The 15,954-nt window shown below is 29.5% G+C and overlaps 2 protein-coding genes across 2 annotated transcripts in view; both read right to left on the reverse strand.

Moving 5' to 3' along the window:
- LOC125846792 (catalase isozyme 2) overlaps nucleotides 1-15,954 on the reverse strand; it is a 186,530-nt gene that overhangs the window by 99,416 nt on the left and 71,160 nt on the right. The window lies entirely within an intron of this gene.
- LOC125846800 (serine acetyltransferase 2-like) lies at nucleotides 549-7,049 on the reverse strand. Its single transcript, XM_049526408.1, has 10 exons — nucleotides 6,634-7,049; nucleotides 5,325-5,522; nucleotides 5,173-5,232; nucleotides 4,635-4,730; nucleotides 4,500-4,524; nucleotides 4,229-4,323; nucleotides 2,328-2,494; nucleotides 2,155-2,228; nucleotides 1,195-1,254; nucleotides 549-846 (listed from the first exon to the last, which is right to left on the reverse strand). The coding sequence occupies exons 1-10, from the start codon at nucleotides 6,892-6,894 to the stop codon at nucleotides 812-814; spliced, it is 1,071 nt and encodes a 356-aa protein (XP_049382365.1). The 5' UTR covers nucleotides 6,895-7,049; the 3' UTR covers nucleotides 549-811.

Here is a 15,954-nt window from a genome sequence, read left to right on the forward strand (position 1 = left end):
ATAATTAAATTACTATATTTTGTAAATTATTATAATACCATAAATATGTAAATTAATATTTGTATAAAATTAATTGTTTGAATGTTAGGATATTGATTATCTTGACTAATTTTATTTTATTTTTGGTTAAATGATTAATGAGGGAAATTCTTTATACTTTCTTTTGAATATTTTTATTTCGTATGATCTAAAAGTTGCTACACTGAATTATTATGAAATTCTTGCAAAGAAATATAATTGTCAGCAAATCAAACTTGTATTATGGCAAATTTCTCAAAAAAAACTCAATAAGTAGCCCTAAGAATATATTCATATCATAAAAAATAAAATAAAAAAAGGAACTCTGTTATGCCCCTTATTCTTTTTTCTTTTCTATTTCGATGGCAACATGAAACATAGTAATAAATTTCTCTCAAGTACTTTCACCGACTCATATATATGAAGATATTAATGGAATATGAAATATAAACTATTAATAATTTAATCTATTATTACATTAATAATATAACCAATATTGCTGAATCCAGTCAACATTAATAAACAGTATGTTCGTTATAGCATTAATTCAAACAAATATACAAAGTGACAAATCTGCTGGAGAAAGAAATACATAATTTAGAACGGCACACATTACATGGCATTACACGTCGATTGAATGATGATCAATCTTTAAAGGAGAAGGAGCTTTATTTTTTTCTATTTTAAGAAATCCTATAGTAGTATTAAAGATGGTGAAAATACTAAAATCATTTTCACACATTGAAGTGAATTGGGGTTAATAGTCAAATGAAGAAGATGTGCTTCATTAATCTCATGTTGAGCCATCGGCCTTTGAAGCAACCGCTCCTGCCAAGAAGAGATGCATAGAAGAGTTATGTGATGCTGCTACTACTACTACAACAAAAACTTGAGCCTGCTAAAAGTGGCAAGTAAAACTTTTTCAAACAGATTCGACTACTGGAGTTTGGAAACAGCAAAAGATACTATAGGATATACTTCAGAAGTACCCCTATTTGGAATATTTATAACATCTTTATCATTGATTTGGATGTGGCAAAGAGGATATAGCTAGCTTCCAGGCAGAAGCTGCTGTACGGGCAAAGCTCAAGTTCAACTGGATCACTCTTGGTTTGTTCCAAACTAAGGCAAATATATCCCTACTTTAAACAACATACTGGCATAATGAAATCTCACCATTGGATCTTGCTTCCTTGCAGCTAATGGCTACTTGTTTAAAGAACGCCTTGCTGGCATCTGCAATATGACAATGGAATGCAATGAGCAGTTAACTTCTAAGCAAAGGGTAAGAAGAAGACAATAAAAGTTTCCTGTTGGTAGCTCATGAGCAATCACTGTAAACTACAAAGGAATGTTTCAGTATAACACGAGTAAGTATGAGCCATCAGGATATTAGACTGGTGATATTTCAGGGGTCTAATAAGTTAACGCTTCCTAATTCAAAGAAATTAGAAACAATTCTAGCGAGAAAGTCTTCTCATTGTGACTCTTACTTCAACTTTATCAAACATCATCATAATTTGATAGAGTACAGATGAATACTGATCATGACAGGTCCATGACCTTCCGTTTTCTTTACATTTCTAATTGTATTACACCTTCATGTTTCTGTTTAAAGTTTCCATCTAGGATATCGTTTGTTTTAATTCATGGCACCTTCTGGCTTCACTCATATTATGACTATCTCTGTGTTTTAATAGTAAAAAGGATAACATCAATCTGCTCAATAAATACTTAGAGACCCTCTCTCTCATTTCCAAACCTATTGTGCCACTTACTTAAACCCTAGGGTAGGGATTAAATGTTGAATCTCTTTTCTCCCCCTTATTGTTTCCCATATTCATGTAGACAAGCATATGTTTTTAAAACAAAGTAACTCCAATCAGATATTCCAGGAAAACCTCTAGAGTCGGAATTCCCCCTTTTACCATCCTCCAAGACCCAAACAACCTAATAAAGAAGATCCATCATATTGTTCCCCTTATTCCTCAAGTAAATAGTACAAAAGAGTTAACTCTTGCAAGAGAGGACAGATAATGCATATGTGGCATATATATCATAACAAAACTAACCGCAGTAGAGCGAGTTACGAGAGAAAAGAGTATACTGCTACTAAAGCAAATATCTTTGACATACCATGCTTCATAGTTAAAGATGGATCTTGATCATCTACATAACCAATCACCTTTGCTGGTATTCCTGTCACCATACTGTAAAACCAAAGGACGGCACATTGCAACCAGTATATCAATGTTTTATCAGAACTACTTTACAGACAAACCAGAAATATAAAATATATAATACTCAACCTGTGGGGAGGAACATCCTTCATCACAAGGGAACCAGCACCAACCATGGCACCTTCCCCTATTTTTATATTTCCAAGTATAGTGGCACTAGCTCCAATAAGTGCACCTTGACCTATTTTGGGATGCCTATCACCAATTTCTTTCCCAGTTCCTCCTAAGGTTACACCCTGTGCAAAATATATTCAGGTGAAAAAAAGAGTACTAAACAGAATTTCTACCGACAAGCATCTCCACAAAAATGAATCTACAGGCATGATGAGGAGAATAAATAATAAGTTATGCTGTGTTAAATACAAATACAAAAGGAAGAGCGTGGGTGTCTGCAGTCTACTCATAACCCACTCAGCAGCTGGGAGGCAATAAATGAGCTTCCTAATAGGATTCGGAGATTGAAAGTTTAAGCTGGTCAGAGCACGGGTTCACAGGGATGGACTGTCTACTTATTACCTGCTCAGTACCTGGGAGCCAATAAATGGGCTTCATTATACGATACAGGGTTCGAAAGTTTAAGTTTGTCCACTGACAAGTATAATAACTCTTCCCTAAATTGGCCAAGGCAAATAAAATGCTACTAATCCCTCCCAATTTTTATTAGCTTTGACTTTGTGCACTTAAATATACGAGTTGTTTAGTATTTTGTTGCAAGGACATGTGAGCTGTATTTTGAGTTTAGTGTTACAGAAGAATAAGATGGAAGAATACTGATGAGTGTAACAAACATCCAAACTTTTTGTTGCGCAAAGTTTATTAATTTCCCATTTAAGAAAAGTGGACACAGCTTTGAGACCGACCAAAGCGGAGATTTAGACTATCTTCAGGATAGAGGGAGAATGAACTTTCCCATGAGATTCAAGTTTCCCAGCTTATATAAGCACAGATTGATGATATTCAAGGTGATGGAATGGATTCTTTAGGTAATAGATGCTTAAGGAATCCATTTCCTTTCACGTAGAAGGATTCCCACCAGTTGCCACCTCAAGACATCACTAGAAATCACTACACAAAAACAATACCATTGCCCTCATATGAAGAATTTTTTGACCGGATTCCACTCATGTCCACAAATACGTTTCTGTTCTGGTGGGTGTGGGTGTATGAACTGATTCTTGTACTATCTATACTCTCTGCATCACATGCCACATAGATTAGATGGTATACCCTACCTGCTACAATAAATTCAAGCAAAAGAATCCACACTCATGAACTGGCAGAGATCTGGAGGGGGGGAGGGGGGGTGACTTATGTAGGAACAGAAGTCGAGGAAAATTTTGCTAAAATGATTTTTAGGATTTATTGTTGGGAGGAGAGGGTAGGGGGCTCTAGAGTAATTTTTAAAGGGTTTTTCAAAAATTTTAAGACATAAAAGGATAAACGATTGAAAAGTGACAGATGACGAACTGAATTTTTACTTGTAAAATTTAAAATTATAGATTAAACTTAAAACACAGTCCACTCATTGAAAGGTACTCCTGAACATCCACTCGGATTCAATCAATCGCTTAAGAGGGCTAGGGAACCATTGCTGAGAAGCTCCAAAGGAAAAGGATCTAGTTGTGCAACATCTTTACCAGCCTTTACAATAGCAGAATTTGCTATCATTTTTTGGTTAATGAAAAAAAAAATACTAATACAAGACAATGAAAACTTTTGATCAATGATTTGTTAACATTGTATGCTCAAAGAACTCTAATAAATGTTGTCAGGCATATAAATACTTGTATTTTACCGTAGCCACGATACTCAAATTTCTGTTAAATCTTTTAATATGAAGGCAAAGTGAATAAGCAAAACGAAGCAAAAGCTTAATTACCTTATCTCCCCCAATCAGATAATCTACAGTGCAGGAAATTGGTATTAAATGACACATCAACACCCAACATAGAGGAATCGACATAACTCACCTGCATAAGTGAAACTCTATTCCCTATGACGGCGGTTTCACCAATTACAACACCAGTCGCATGATCCAGAAGAATTCCCTCTCCAATTTGGGCAGCTGTTTTATAGGCAAAAACAGGTATAACCTAGTCATAATTATCGATGCAGGTCCACTAATAAGATAATTCACTGGTAGTTTTAGCAAAGGTAATTTGTGACAATAAAATTGACAGGAATCGAACAGAAGCCATTTCTTTTGGTGCAGATGGAGGGGTGGAGAAACTGAATGATTACCTGGATGTATATCAACCCCAAAAACCTGTATTGAAGTGACAGTTTTAAATCACAATGAAGTAACATGGAGCAATAGGTCCAGTGCTAATGAAAATGACAATGATGGCGATCACCAAGTAGAGGATATAAGATTACCTCACTAACTCGACTTTGTAACGCCAATGCCAAGACTTTGCGCCCTTGATTCCATAGCGTATGTGCAACTCGATGTGTTTGTAAAGCATGATAACCCTAAACAGATTAGTTTTGATATCAGGATTTTGACAATTTGAAATCAAATATCAGAAAAGCAAAATCCTCAGTAGATTGAGAACCACAATTCTCTTGTTTTGTGTTCCTCTCTCTATAAATCAACTAAAAGGCGGTGATAAAGAAACACTGATATGAAGCCTGGAGGGTATTAAGATAAGAAACGGACTTGCAAAAAGATAGTTTGCCTTGCTATAATTTAGGAGAACGTAAACATAGTGAGGCTCCTTTACAAGTTCATTGGATTTAGCGTTTTAATTGTTAGCATCTAGAAAAGAAGTTGATGTAACTGTAAGGAAATGTTCAACAAACTGGAGGGGAAATAAAATTAGGTCCCGATGAGGGAAAGACATAGGAACAAATAAAATAAAAATACTAACAATAATCATCTAAATAGAATTAAAAATAAATAAAAGGACAGCACCTTAAGGTACAAAAGAGCAGAACAGTATGACAAACATGAAGGATCTCTATCTTTACATGCCTGTCAAGGATGAAGGACAAAAGGAACTGTTAGTACTTGTCAAAAAGTACAAAGATAGAATATATTTGAGATTCATGGAATCCCGAGTGCACCTGTAAATCAAGTCGAATGGAGCATTGAATGCACCGATTGTGCATTATTACATCAGAAAATATGTCCATTAATTGAGTTGCCAAAAGTGTAGGATTTTGCAGACGATTGGAAAGAACAAAGCTCAATGCCCGTTCCAAACAATCATGAGTCAAAATACTCGCGTACAAGAAGCTGCTTAATATTGGCTCCTTCTCTGCCTGAATCTCATAATAGAAACAACATTAAATGGTACCACAAAACTATCAGCTAAACACATTTTCAAAATCTATACAAAACTAACAAATTGAGAGAATCCAGCTACCTAAATTTACATAGTAGATTTCAGATCTTTATTATACCTGTTCTCTTGATGATGGATAGCTGAAAACAATTGTTACATTAACTACCATCAAATTGTTACATTAACTCCACTATCAAACTATCAAATGTGTTATATGAACTCCACCATCAAACTATCAAATTTGTGATATTAACTCCACCATCAAACTATCAATTTTTTAACATGAACTCCACCATCAAACTATCAAATTTGTGATATTAACTCCACCATCAAATTGTTACATTAACTCCATTATTAAACTATCAAATTTTTTACATGAACTCCACCATCAAACTATCAAATTTGTGATATTAACTCCATCATCAAATTGTTGCATTAACTCCATTATCAAACTACCAAATTTGTTACATTAACTCCACTATGAAAGCTTACAAACACCGGATACTGGAGAAACATCCATTTGATCTAAGACCAACAATAAGAGTATTAGAACTTGGGTTTGATTGATATCCACCACTGGAATTAATCTATCAGGTCATGACTAAAAAGCTATGTTGCTCAGACTCTTAAAATAGAGTTGGATGTGTGTCAGATCCTTCAAAAGTTTATAGCATATGTGAATAGGTAACTTGGAAACAAGGATAAGTAAACTTGCTTCAACCGATTAAACTATTACTCCAACATACTAATTTTAAGTCTTTAGCAACTATACCACTAACATAAATCCAACCCCAAGAAAGACTATTACCAAAAGAAAAGAAGAAGAAAAATCTTCACATAGAAAGAGATAGAAATGAAAACAACTGATTCTTTGTTAACTTGAATGAAACAGTTCTCTTGTGGTCAAATTATGTGTAAAGCAGGCTCAAATCCCAATGAAATCGTGATTTCTTTTCGTCTGTTTAAACTTGCACATGTCTTGATTCTTGTGAAGACGTTAAAACAGCTGGGTGCACACAAGTTGGTCAATACACGGTGGTTAAAAAACTAAAGTGTAAAGATAGAATCTTTATGAAGAAAAAACAGACCTCAAGCTTAGCTTCAAGCTTAACAGCATCCCAAATAGGGTCACCAAGAGTAGAAGCGGTGTTAGCGACAGAGACAATCAAGTTCGGGTCGGGTTCCGAAACGCCAACAGCGTAAACAGGGAAAACTTTTTCTAAACGGTATTCGGGCATGCCGGCGGAATTGGGTCCGATTATTTGTGGATCTTCCACCTGCAAGGTGGTGGTGGTGCGCATTTGAGAAAGAGCGAACCAATTATCCTCGCTCAAACAAGAACAAGCCATTTTAAGATTTACTCTTTTTAGAGTTTTGATATACTTACTCTATATAAGGAAGAGCGTAGTTTTAGGGTTCCATTATAGGGTGCATGCAATTCTGAAGCGTTGAGAGAGAGAGAGAGAAAGAAAGAAGATGAAGAATATGATGATGGTGATACACACTAAACACTATACTATGTATTTTGGGGTTTGAAACTTTTCCTTTTTTTGCTTTTATCTTTTAGGTTTTGGTGTGGTTGATTTAGAAAGACGTAAATCTGCGGTGTTTTCGACCATACGAATTTTATTTTTAGTCTTCTTTTGGTTTCCTAGGTGTGTGTAATTATACAGTATTATCTAATAAAGGTGTGAACAATTTAACTGTCATATAGACTATAGTAGTCGGTTTTTTTTTATACATTTCAGATATATAATAATTTTTTTATTAACTCTTTGTTTTTACCTTTTGATATGAGATAATTGGTATATTCAAAAGTATTGTTTATTTTTTATGTTTTGTATTAAGTCAAAATCTAACAAACAAATTAAAATGAAAGGATAATAAATTATTGTTCACATATATATGAAAATATTAATGTTTAATTACTTATTTAATTAGTATACATAAAATTAATGGAAAGAATCATTTTTTTAATGTTAAAAAACATAATAAGAAATAATTTAAATTAAAATCTCCAAAGATATTCATCTTTAACTAATTAAGATTTAAAGAAAGTTTATAAATTCATAACTAGTTACATTCTCACTATCCTACAAATTATATATCTAACCCTAGGACTTTTTCTCGTGACCAAGTTCAATTAAATAAATAGATGTATCGTTTTGGTTTTTTGAAGAAGTTGATTTTCATCGTCAAAAACTAAAAAAAGTTTCAAGCGCCAAGTAATTAAATAGTAGGAGCTCCTTTTGAAAATTCTTATTAACTTGTTTTGTTAAGCCTTTTTTAAAAGTTAATTTTCTTATCTAGTTAATATTTTGTGTTTGATGGAAAAATTATATTATTGTAATTCGCTACGCAAATTTCAATCTCTTTATAGTAATACAACTTTTGAATTATTCATCCAAACTTTCAGGATGGATATCTATTACAGCTTTCTCTTGAATTATTCAAAAAAATTGATCTTAGACTTGTTATTAAGTAGTATCCTTAAATGAAGAAAAACTTTTTTATTTGTTTTGAAAATGTAACGACCTAACAAAGTTCTTATATGTAGAAAATAATGTCTGAATCAGAATTTTCATTAAAATATAATTAAAAAATAAAAAAGTGAACATACGAACTAATAAAAATGATTCAATATATATTATATTTGCAATGATTAATGTTGGATGGTGGAGCCATGAGAACTGATTTGAGAAGTAATCAAATACAATTATTAAATAATTACCACTATTAAATAAGTATTAAAATCTCACTAACAAGACAAAACGTTTAGGAAATTGATGATACCCTTGTTAAAGTATACTGGGCACTCGTTAGGGGAGTATTATTAATGTACGTGGACGTTTATTCGACTAGATACAAATGAACATGGCCTTATTCTATTGTCCCTTCGTGCCATCACGTGTGCCACCAATGACCCTGCCAAAAGTCCTTTTAGTAGGGACTCTTTCATCTTTTCATATCATCATCCTTAGGAATACCAAAACATCTAGTGGAGTTTAGAGAGAGGGATGCTCCTTCGGTAATCACATATCTCGAGTTTATACGATAGAAATTTAATATATTCAGACTTCAGAATACTAAATGAAAAACGAAATTAAAAAACATAAGAACTTACTAGCATTTCTAAAAACAAACTAGCCTCTTTTTCACTATAGCACTTCTATCTAAATTTACATGAGTATATTTTTTAATCAAATTTAAAAAAAAAATGATATAACCTTTTTATATTGGGACGTGTTTGGTAGGAATAAAACAACATTTTTTCATTTCTTTTTATGTTTGAAGGATCAATAAAATTTAAAAATACTTTTAAAAAAAAACAAATTTATGGCTTTTTTTTTGTAGTAAAAATAGAAAAAATATACATTGTCTCTTATCCACTCCCAACATAGCCCACCTTCCACCCCTCACTCAATAGTATTTATTTCAATTATATAAAATATTCTTGACATAACAATTTTCATTTGCTTACTTGCCCATCATCAGAAAACCAAAAAAAGACTTGACTAAATCCCAACTTATATTTCCGTACCAAATATATCCTTTAGTAATAATATTTTATTTACTGACTCTTACTAAAATGATTTATAATGACATAAATATGTACTAATCACTTATTTTTTAGATTATATATTTGAATAACTTTTATACTTTTTATTTTTTATATTTTATGTCAATCAAATATTGTTACATAAATTAAAACGAAGAGAGTATATATCTTTCACTTTCATTTAAAATTGACATAGATTTCTTTGTTTAGAAATAAGTTAATTATAATTTTATTTCTTCCTTTTAAGTCATGATTCCTTTTTTTCCCCTGAGATTATAATTAAGTTTCAATAATTTAATCTTAAACTACATGCCTAGTTTAACAAGTTAAAACAAAACAATAATTGTTTAATTGNTGTCAATCAAATATTGTTACATAAATTAAGACGAAGAGAGTATATGTCTTTCACTTTCATTCAAAATTGACATATATTTCTTTGTTTAGAAATAAGTTAATTATAATTTTATTTCTTCCTTTTAAGTCATGATTCCTTTTTTTCCCCTAAGATTATAATTAAGTTTCAATAATTTAATCTTAAACTACATGCCTAAATTAATAAGTTAAAACAAAACAATATTTGTTTAATTGTAAACTTTTAATAAGTCTTCAGCCTACTTTTAGCATTGTTAGACTAAAATTGTAACGTCACTATGTTAATAATTGTTGCCTTAATCTGTGTGTCATTTCTAAAGTGGACAACTAAATAGGGACGAAGGGAGTATCTATCACTTCAAGAATTAAACATTATCACGTAACCGCCTTAATATAAAACCATTTTCATAATTTGTCCGTTAGTTATAATTGTTCCCTAATATTCAATTCACAAATTGACATAAAGAATCCCCCATCATTTCTCTATCACGTCAAACTACAATTTCTAATCTATTTTAATTTGTTACTATGCTCCGTTTGGACACACACAATTATTATTATTATTTTGTTTAAAAAGGTTTCATTTTTTATTTATCTCTTTCCATTATTTGAAAGGATAATGAATATATTAATGAGAATGATTACGGTAGAATCTTGTCATAAAGGACAGCGATAGGTCGATTTCAAAAATAAATGTAAAAGAGTGGGAGTTTAATTTTTTTTGATAGATATTAATTAAGGAAAATTTTTTAGAATACACTATTTAACAATATATGTATATACTTTTTTTAAAAAAAATTACAAAACTAGATTTTTAATTACAAACATGACGTGATATTTAATTTTTTATTTCTTTTATATATATTTTAGGATCCAATTATTTTTTCGGAGGTTATGTGCTAAATTTATGGGACTCAATTTGAACTACACGGTTTTTTATAGTTATTTTTTTGAGTCGTGATTGGATACTTTCTTTAATAAAGACTTTTTTTTTCTTTCTCTTATTTCTCTTTTCAAGGAAGATCATTTAATTGGTTTTCATCAATTACATCGATAGTTTCTAGGATGAAGAATGTATTATTCCATAATTTCTTGTCAACAAGCTTGGTTTGTTTTATTTTATTATTTTTTTTCAGAATCATCTCTAATTAGAGGAAATATTTCTTGGTGTAAAAAAATCCATATAGATTATACCTCCTAGAAAGAGTCCTCGCTTAAGACAATCTACTACCAACATCAACAACCTCATTGTTTGTTCAAGACCAAACTTTGAATTGATTGTTTTTCTTCTGTCACCGATAAATTTGAAAGAGGTCAATCATCTAGAAGTGAATTTTCTTAAGTTGTTACCAATAATACATCAAAAAGAAAGAATATAGAGAACAACATTGGTGTAAACTCTATCATTGTCACACTCAAATCGTTAAAAAGAAAGAGATTACAACTGTGGAGTATCATGTTGATAATGATTTTGAAGATGAGATTTCAATTTCAAGAAAAGTCCGATTGAACAATGCCTCCAAAGAAAAATATAAAGGAGCAATACATCTGACTATATAAAACGTATTTTTGAATATGTTTTGGATATATATATAGTTGGATAACTATTTAATTTGGTATTTGATGCATTTTTTTTATATAGTTTTGTGATTTATTGATACAAATTTGATAACATATTGTCTTTTGTTATGGTATACCATTATCATTGTAGAAGTTAAATATTTTAGGTACTTGATTTCTGTTAGTATTATACAGTTAGCTCCATAGTGATCCTCCTAGTAAGGGACTTAAGTAGACTACACTATAATGTTAACTATACAAATAAAATCGACATATACCATAAATCATTTTATATATATAATATATATAGTATCCTTTTCCACCAACAAATACTACCATTTGAGGTAATTAGAGAGAGAAGCATTTAACTAATAATTGACAGATATGTGTGAAAGGTAAATAATAAAATGGAGTAAATTAAGGAATTCAAATATTATTTATGGTAGAATCATGCGTTGATTATTTGTTAATATACTGATTTTTTATTTTGTTTTTTGTTTTGTTCTATTTTGTAAATTCTATCGCTATGTTAGTGAAAAGTCAAATTATTATTATATCGGAGTTATTTAGGTGCTTAAATTGTATATTTAGGTTTTTCATTAATATATACTTAAAATTGTCGTTCCTACTAAAAATTAAATGAATGGTGGTTATAGTTTAGTGCGTAAGATTTTTTATTCATTTTTTCTGATTAAAAAAATGAACTTTTATATCAAGTGGAATAAAAAAAGTCATATCATTAAGGATAAAATTTAAATGCTAACTTTAATAGTTTTTAAATAAATAAATATACTATGACATACTGAAAAAAAAAGTATGTCAGGTGAAATGAGACAAAAAAAAACATTTTATTTCCTTTTCTGGCAAAAATTATAAGCAAAACAAATTTAAATCTTGAAATAGAATTGATCCAAAACGTTTTCAACTTGTTTTAATTTAGAAAACAAAGGTAACTAAATTATTGTGCCTGGTTTTAAAAAGAAGCAATTGAAGAAATGATTATTCTAGAACATTAGAAAGGTAATTGAGCTGGCTAAAATACACAGAATCATCTAATATGTAAAAATAAAATAGAATAAAAAGAAAATCACAAGGAGACATATATAGTCCAAAAAATGTTGGAATATTCGCCCTTTCTTGATAAAAAGAGAGTAAACTAATGGAGATTCATAGCCATAAGACTTGGCTTGAAAATTGCCTTTAACATGACAATAACTTTCCTTTTAATTTGTAGCAAAATTTATGTCATAGAAAACAATAAACATATTATTTTTTTAACGTTATATACATATCATTTTAACCAATGTGGGGAATTGGACTTGAATATTGTTTCGATGAAGTTTTTCTTTAATATGTGTTTAGATTGTTCTATAATTCTAATATTCATCTTGAAGATGAACATAATTTTTTACATTCAACAAGTGTCGAACAGATTAAGCGTATTTACAATTTAAATTTTATGAATTATGGATAGTAGAATAACCACTTCATGTGACAATAATTAACTGAGTTCAAAAGTTAATAATCTATATATATATATAATAAAGCTACATGTACGAGAGGTGATGTAGCATGCTTGCCAAGAATGACATTTATCTTTTTTCAATTTTTTACATTTATATAATTTATTTAAAAACCTACAAATTATATCTTAATTACATTAATTTAGAAAGCTCAAAAGTCATTATCATTAATTTAATGAATCTTTTTATTTCTAATTAAACCAAATAATTAATACATTTTACCTTTTACATCCGTTTTGCTCTTTTTTTCCTTTCATGGCCGTGAACATTGAACAATAATTGTAATCTAATTAAATTGAGCAATTAATACATTCAATGTCTATGTTTCTTTATGTTCTTTCATATTCCTTATTTATCTTTATATTGTCAATTTATTTGTGATTGTGAAGCTTCACTTTTGCAGGTTGTTGGGTTTATGCCTAAAGGCTAAAAGGTCTAATTTTACACACACAAAAAGTCAAAAATTGTGTGACATGTATGATAAGTTGTTTAAATATATTCTTTATATTTTTTAATATTATTTTATACTAAATTGAGGTAGGATTATGTGTTATCAAATAGAGAACTCAAAGGAATAATATCGATTTTTTCCTTCGCAGATTTACAGTATTTTATTTTTAATTTGCATCTTCATAATTTATCTTGAGAAATTAACGTGTTATTAGATATTCTATTTTGATAAAATTTATTTGTATGTGTTATATTTTTTTAGAATATTTAAATGGATTCATTTTTACGGTCAAATTAAGGTATGTATTGTTTTGGTTGAGAACTACTTTAGAATCTCTTTATTAATTCTTACTCAACATTTGATAAATCTTGATATATTGTGTTATTCATCTACATTAAGGAATCCCATATATTGTTTTAAGAGCAACTTTCACATATAGCAAACACAAAATTTATATTTGTATGCTGTAGCAAAGTTTGCATAATTGCGCTCCATAACAAACATGCTATGACTAGGCTATTTCGCTATATATATATACAAAAGAAGCAATTGTATAATTCGTTGGCTCCTCTTCAGATTTGTATAATTTTGCTGGCAGACCATTTGTATAAATTGTTGTCAGCCTCTCGTTTGTATAAATTGTTGAGAGTCTCTCAATTTAATTTTATGTGATTGTATATCTGTATAAAATTTGAATTTGTATGCAATTGAATCGAAATGAAGCGTTTGTATATCAAATATCATTCTCTCTCTCACTTTATACAAACATAAATTATATATTGTATTTTGTATAATCTGTGTTTGTATAAAGCGAAAAGGAGAGAAAAGCAAAAGAGAACTGGACAGAGGAATATTTGTATTGTATAATTATAAGTGTATAGGACGAAGATATATGTATTTGCATGTGTATATACAATTTTCTCTCGCTTTATACAAACAAAAACACAATTTATACATTTTTGTTTGTATAAAGCGAGAGAGGCGAGCGACAGAGAGAGCGAGCGAGAGGGAGAGTGGCGAGCGAGAGTTTGAGGAAGAGAGGCGACTGACAAATAGTTTGTTATAGGGCACAATTAAATCAAAGTGTGTGGTTATACCATTTAATTTGAATTAATAGTTTGCTATTATGTACAATTTTCCCTTGTTTTAATTACTAAATAATTGATGTATTTTTTTGGTTGAGAACTACTTTAGAATCTCTTTATTAATATTTCTTACTCAACATTTGATAAATTTTGATATTGTGTTATATCATCTACATCAAGGAGTCTCATATATTCTACCGATAATATCTACCTCAATGTTGAATTCTTAAGTAATTATTACTTCCGTTCACTTTACTTATCATATTTTACTTTTTTATGGTTAATTTAACTATTTTTTAAGCTGAATTGAATTAAATTAATTCACTATTTTAAAATTAAAATTTAAATATTTTGAAATTTGTATCAAAAATATTATAAGATTCAATGTTTCTCATATTAATATAATAAAAAAAAATACATATTAAATATAGGTGAAAGTTCATATGATTTGACTCTCGAAAAATAAAATATAAGAAATAAAATTAAATGGAGAATGTATATACTCTACAAATTCATAAACATTTTTCTACTTCTTAATTGACACTGTAATTTTGGAAGCTATTTTTATGTTTCATTGATTTAAAAATAGAGGCAAAACTTAACTTTTTTATTATAAATAATCATTGCAGTGAAGTTGAAATTTATACATATTTTGCAACTTTTTTTATTGCACCTAACTATGATCAATCAAACATGAGTAAAAATATATACTACATTAAAAGGAACATGAGCATATAATAAATCAATTAAAAGAGAGAGAGGGGATGAAGAGGCTACCACCCTAAATAACACAAGCTCCAAATACATATAAAGATTGTCAAATTAAATACTTTTAAAATTTTAGTAAAATAATTTATAATATTTTTTGGTTTGTTTAAAAAATAGTATAATAATGTTTTTCTCCAAATTTCTTATGATTCATTTAGTCTCAATGTTCGGAAAATCGATATAGACAATGCATTTTGTGGTTCTTTTTTTTTTATATAAGTATATCTATATATGTATTTATGGTTCTTTTTCTTTTAAAAAAATAGGTTTCAAAAAGATTATATATATATATGCTCAAAACATATACAAAATTTCTTGAAATTCTTTTCTTTCTTTACTTCCTATTAAGAAAAATAATTATTTTTTTCTTCATTTATAAGTACACTACATGAGTATTTATAGAAGATTTAAAACTTTTAAGTGATAAAAAAATTATAGAAGAATATATAAATTAAAGATCTTTTTAAAAAATAATTGAATTGAAAGATTGATTTGCGCGTAAATTCTATTGAAAATATTTAATAAAATTTATATAAAATATTTCAAAATCGCGCGTAGCGCGGCCAAATTCACTAGTTATACATATTTAATAAATTTCTTAATACAAATTATTGTTTGAACAAAAGATACAAAGTTCAACTGAATCCATATCTAATCTTCTAACTTCGCCTCTGAATTATCAGACATTGATTTTTAATCACATTAGTGTTTTTTTTTCTTCAATTGAGTTATACATTATTGTTCATTTAACATATTATTGGCTAATATATGGTGTCCGAAGCGTCAACGTTGCTAAAAAAGTTGTTCTTTGGGCCGTGAATCTAATGGGTCAAGCAAAAGGTTTTGTGACCCAACTAGCAGGGGCAATTAACGCTCAATCAACAACTACTTTTTCATCAAAGAAACTCAATTTACTAGCTCTACTTAATTTTAAGATGTAGTCACTCTAAATCATAATCAAATCAAAAGTTGAGAGATAGATTTTAACTTTTTTTAAAAAAAGAAAAGTATTTGAATATATATAGTCGATATTTCACGCTGGAGTGTTATTAATGTCAAAGAGCAAAAACAAAACTATTTGCTAATGAAAG

This window comes from Solanum stenotomum, chromosome 12, assembly GCF_019186545.1.
Source record: "Solanum stenotomum isolate F172 chromosome 12, ASM1918654v1, whole genome shotgun sequence".
NCBI lineage: Eukaryota > Viridiplantae > Streptophyta > Magnoliopsida > Solanales > Solanaceae > Solanum > Solanum stenotomum.

Excerpts from the sequence above, each read along its gene's own strand:
- LOC125846800 (XM_049526408.1), bottom strand. The coding sequence starts at position 6,894 with ATGGCTTGTTCTTGTTTGAGCGAGGATAATTGGTTCGCTCTTTCTCAA. Across the intron at positions 4,731-5,172 it reads CTGCTCTTTTGTACCTTAAG|GGTTATCATGCTTTACAAAC; the intron begins GTGCTGTCCTTT and ends TAATCTGTTTAG. Across the intron at positions 2,495-4,228 it reads ATAGAGTTTCACTTATGCAG|GGTGTAACCTTAGGAGGAAC; the intron begins GTGAGTTATGTC and ends TATTTTGCACAG.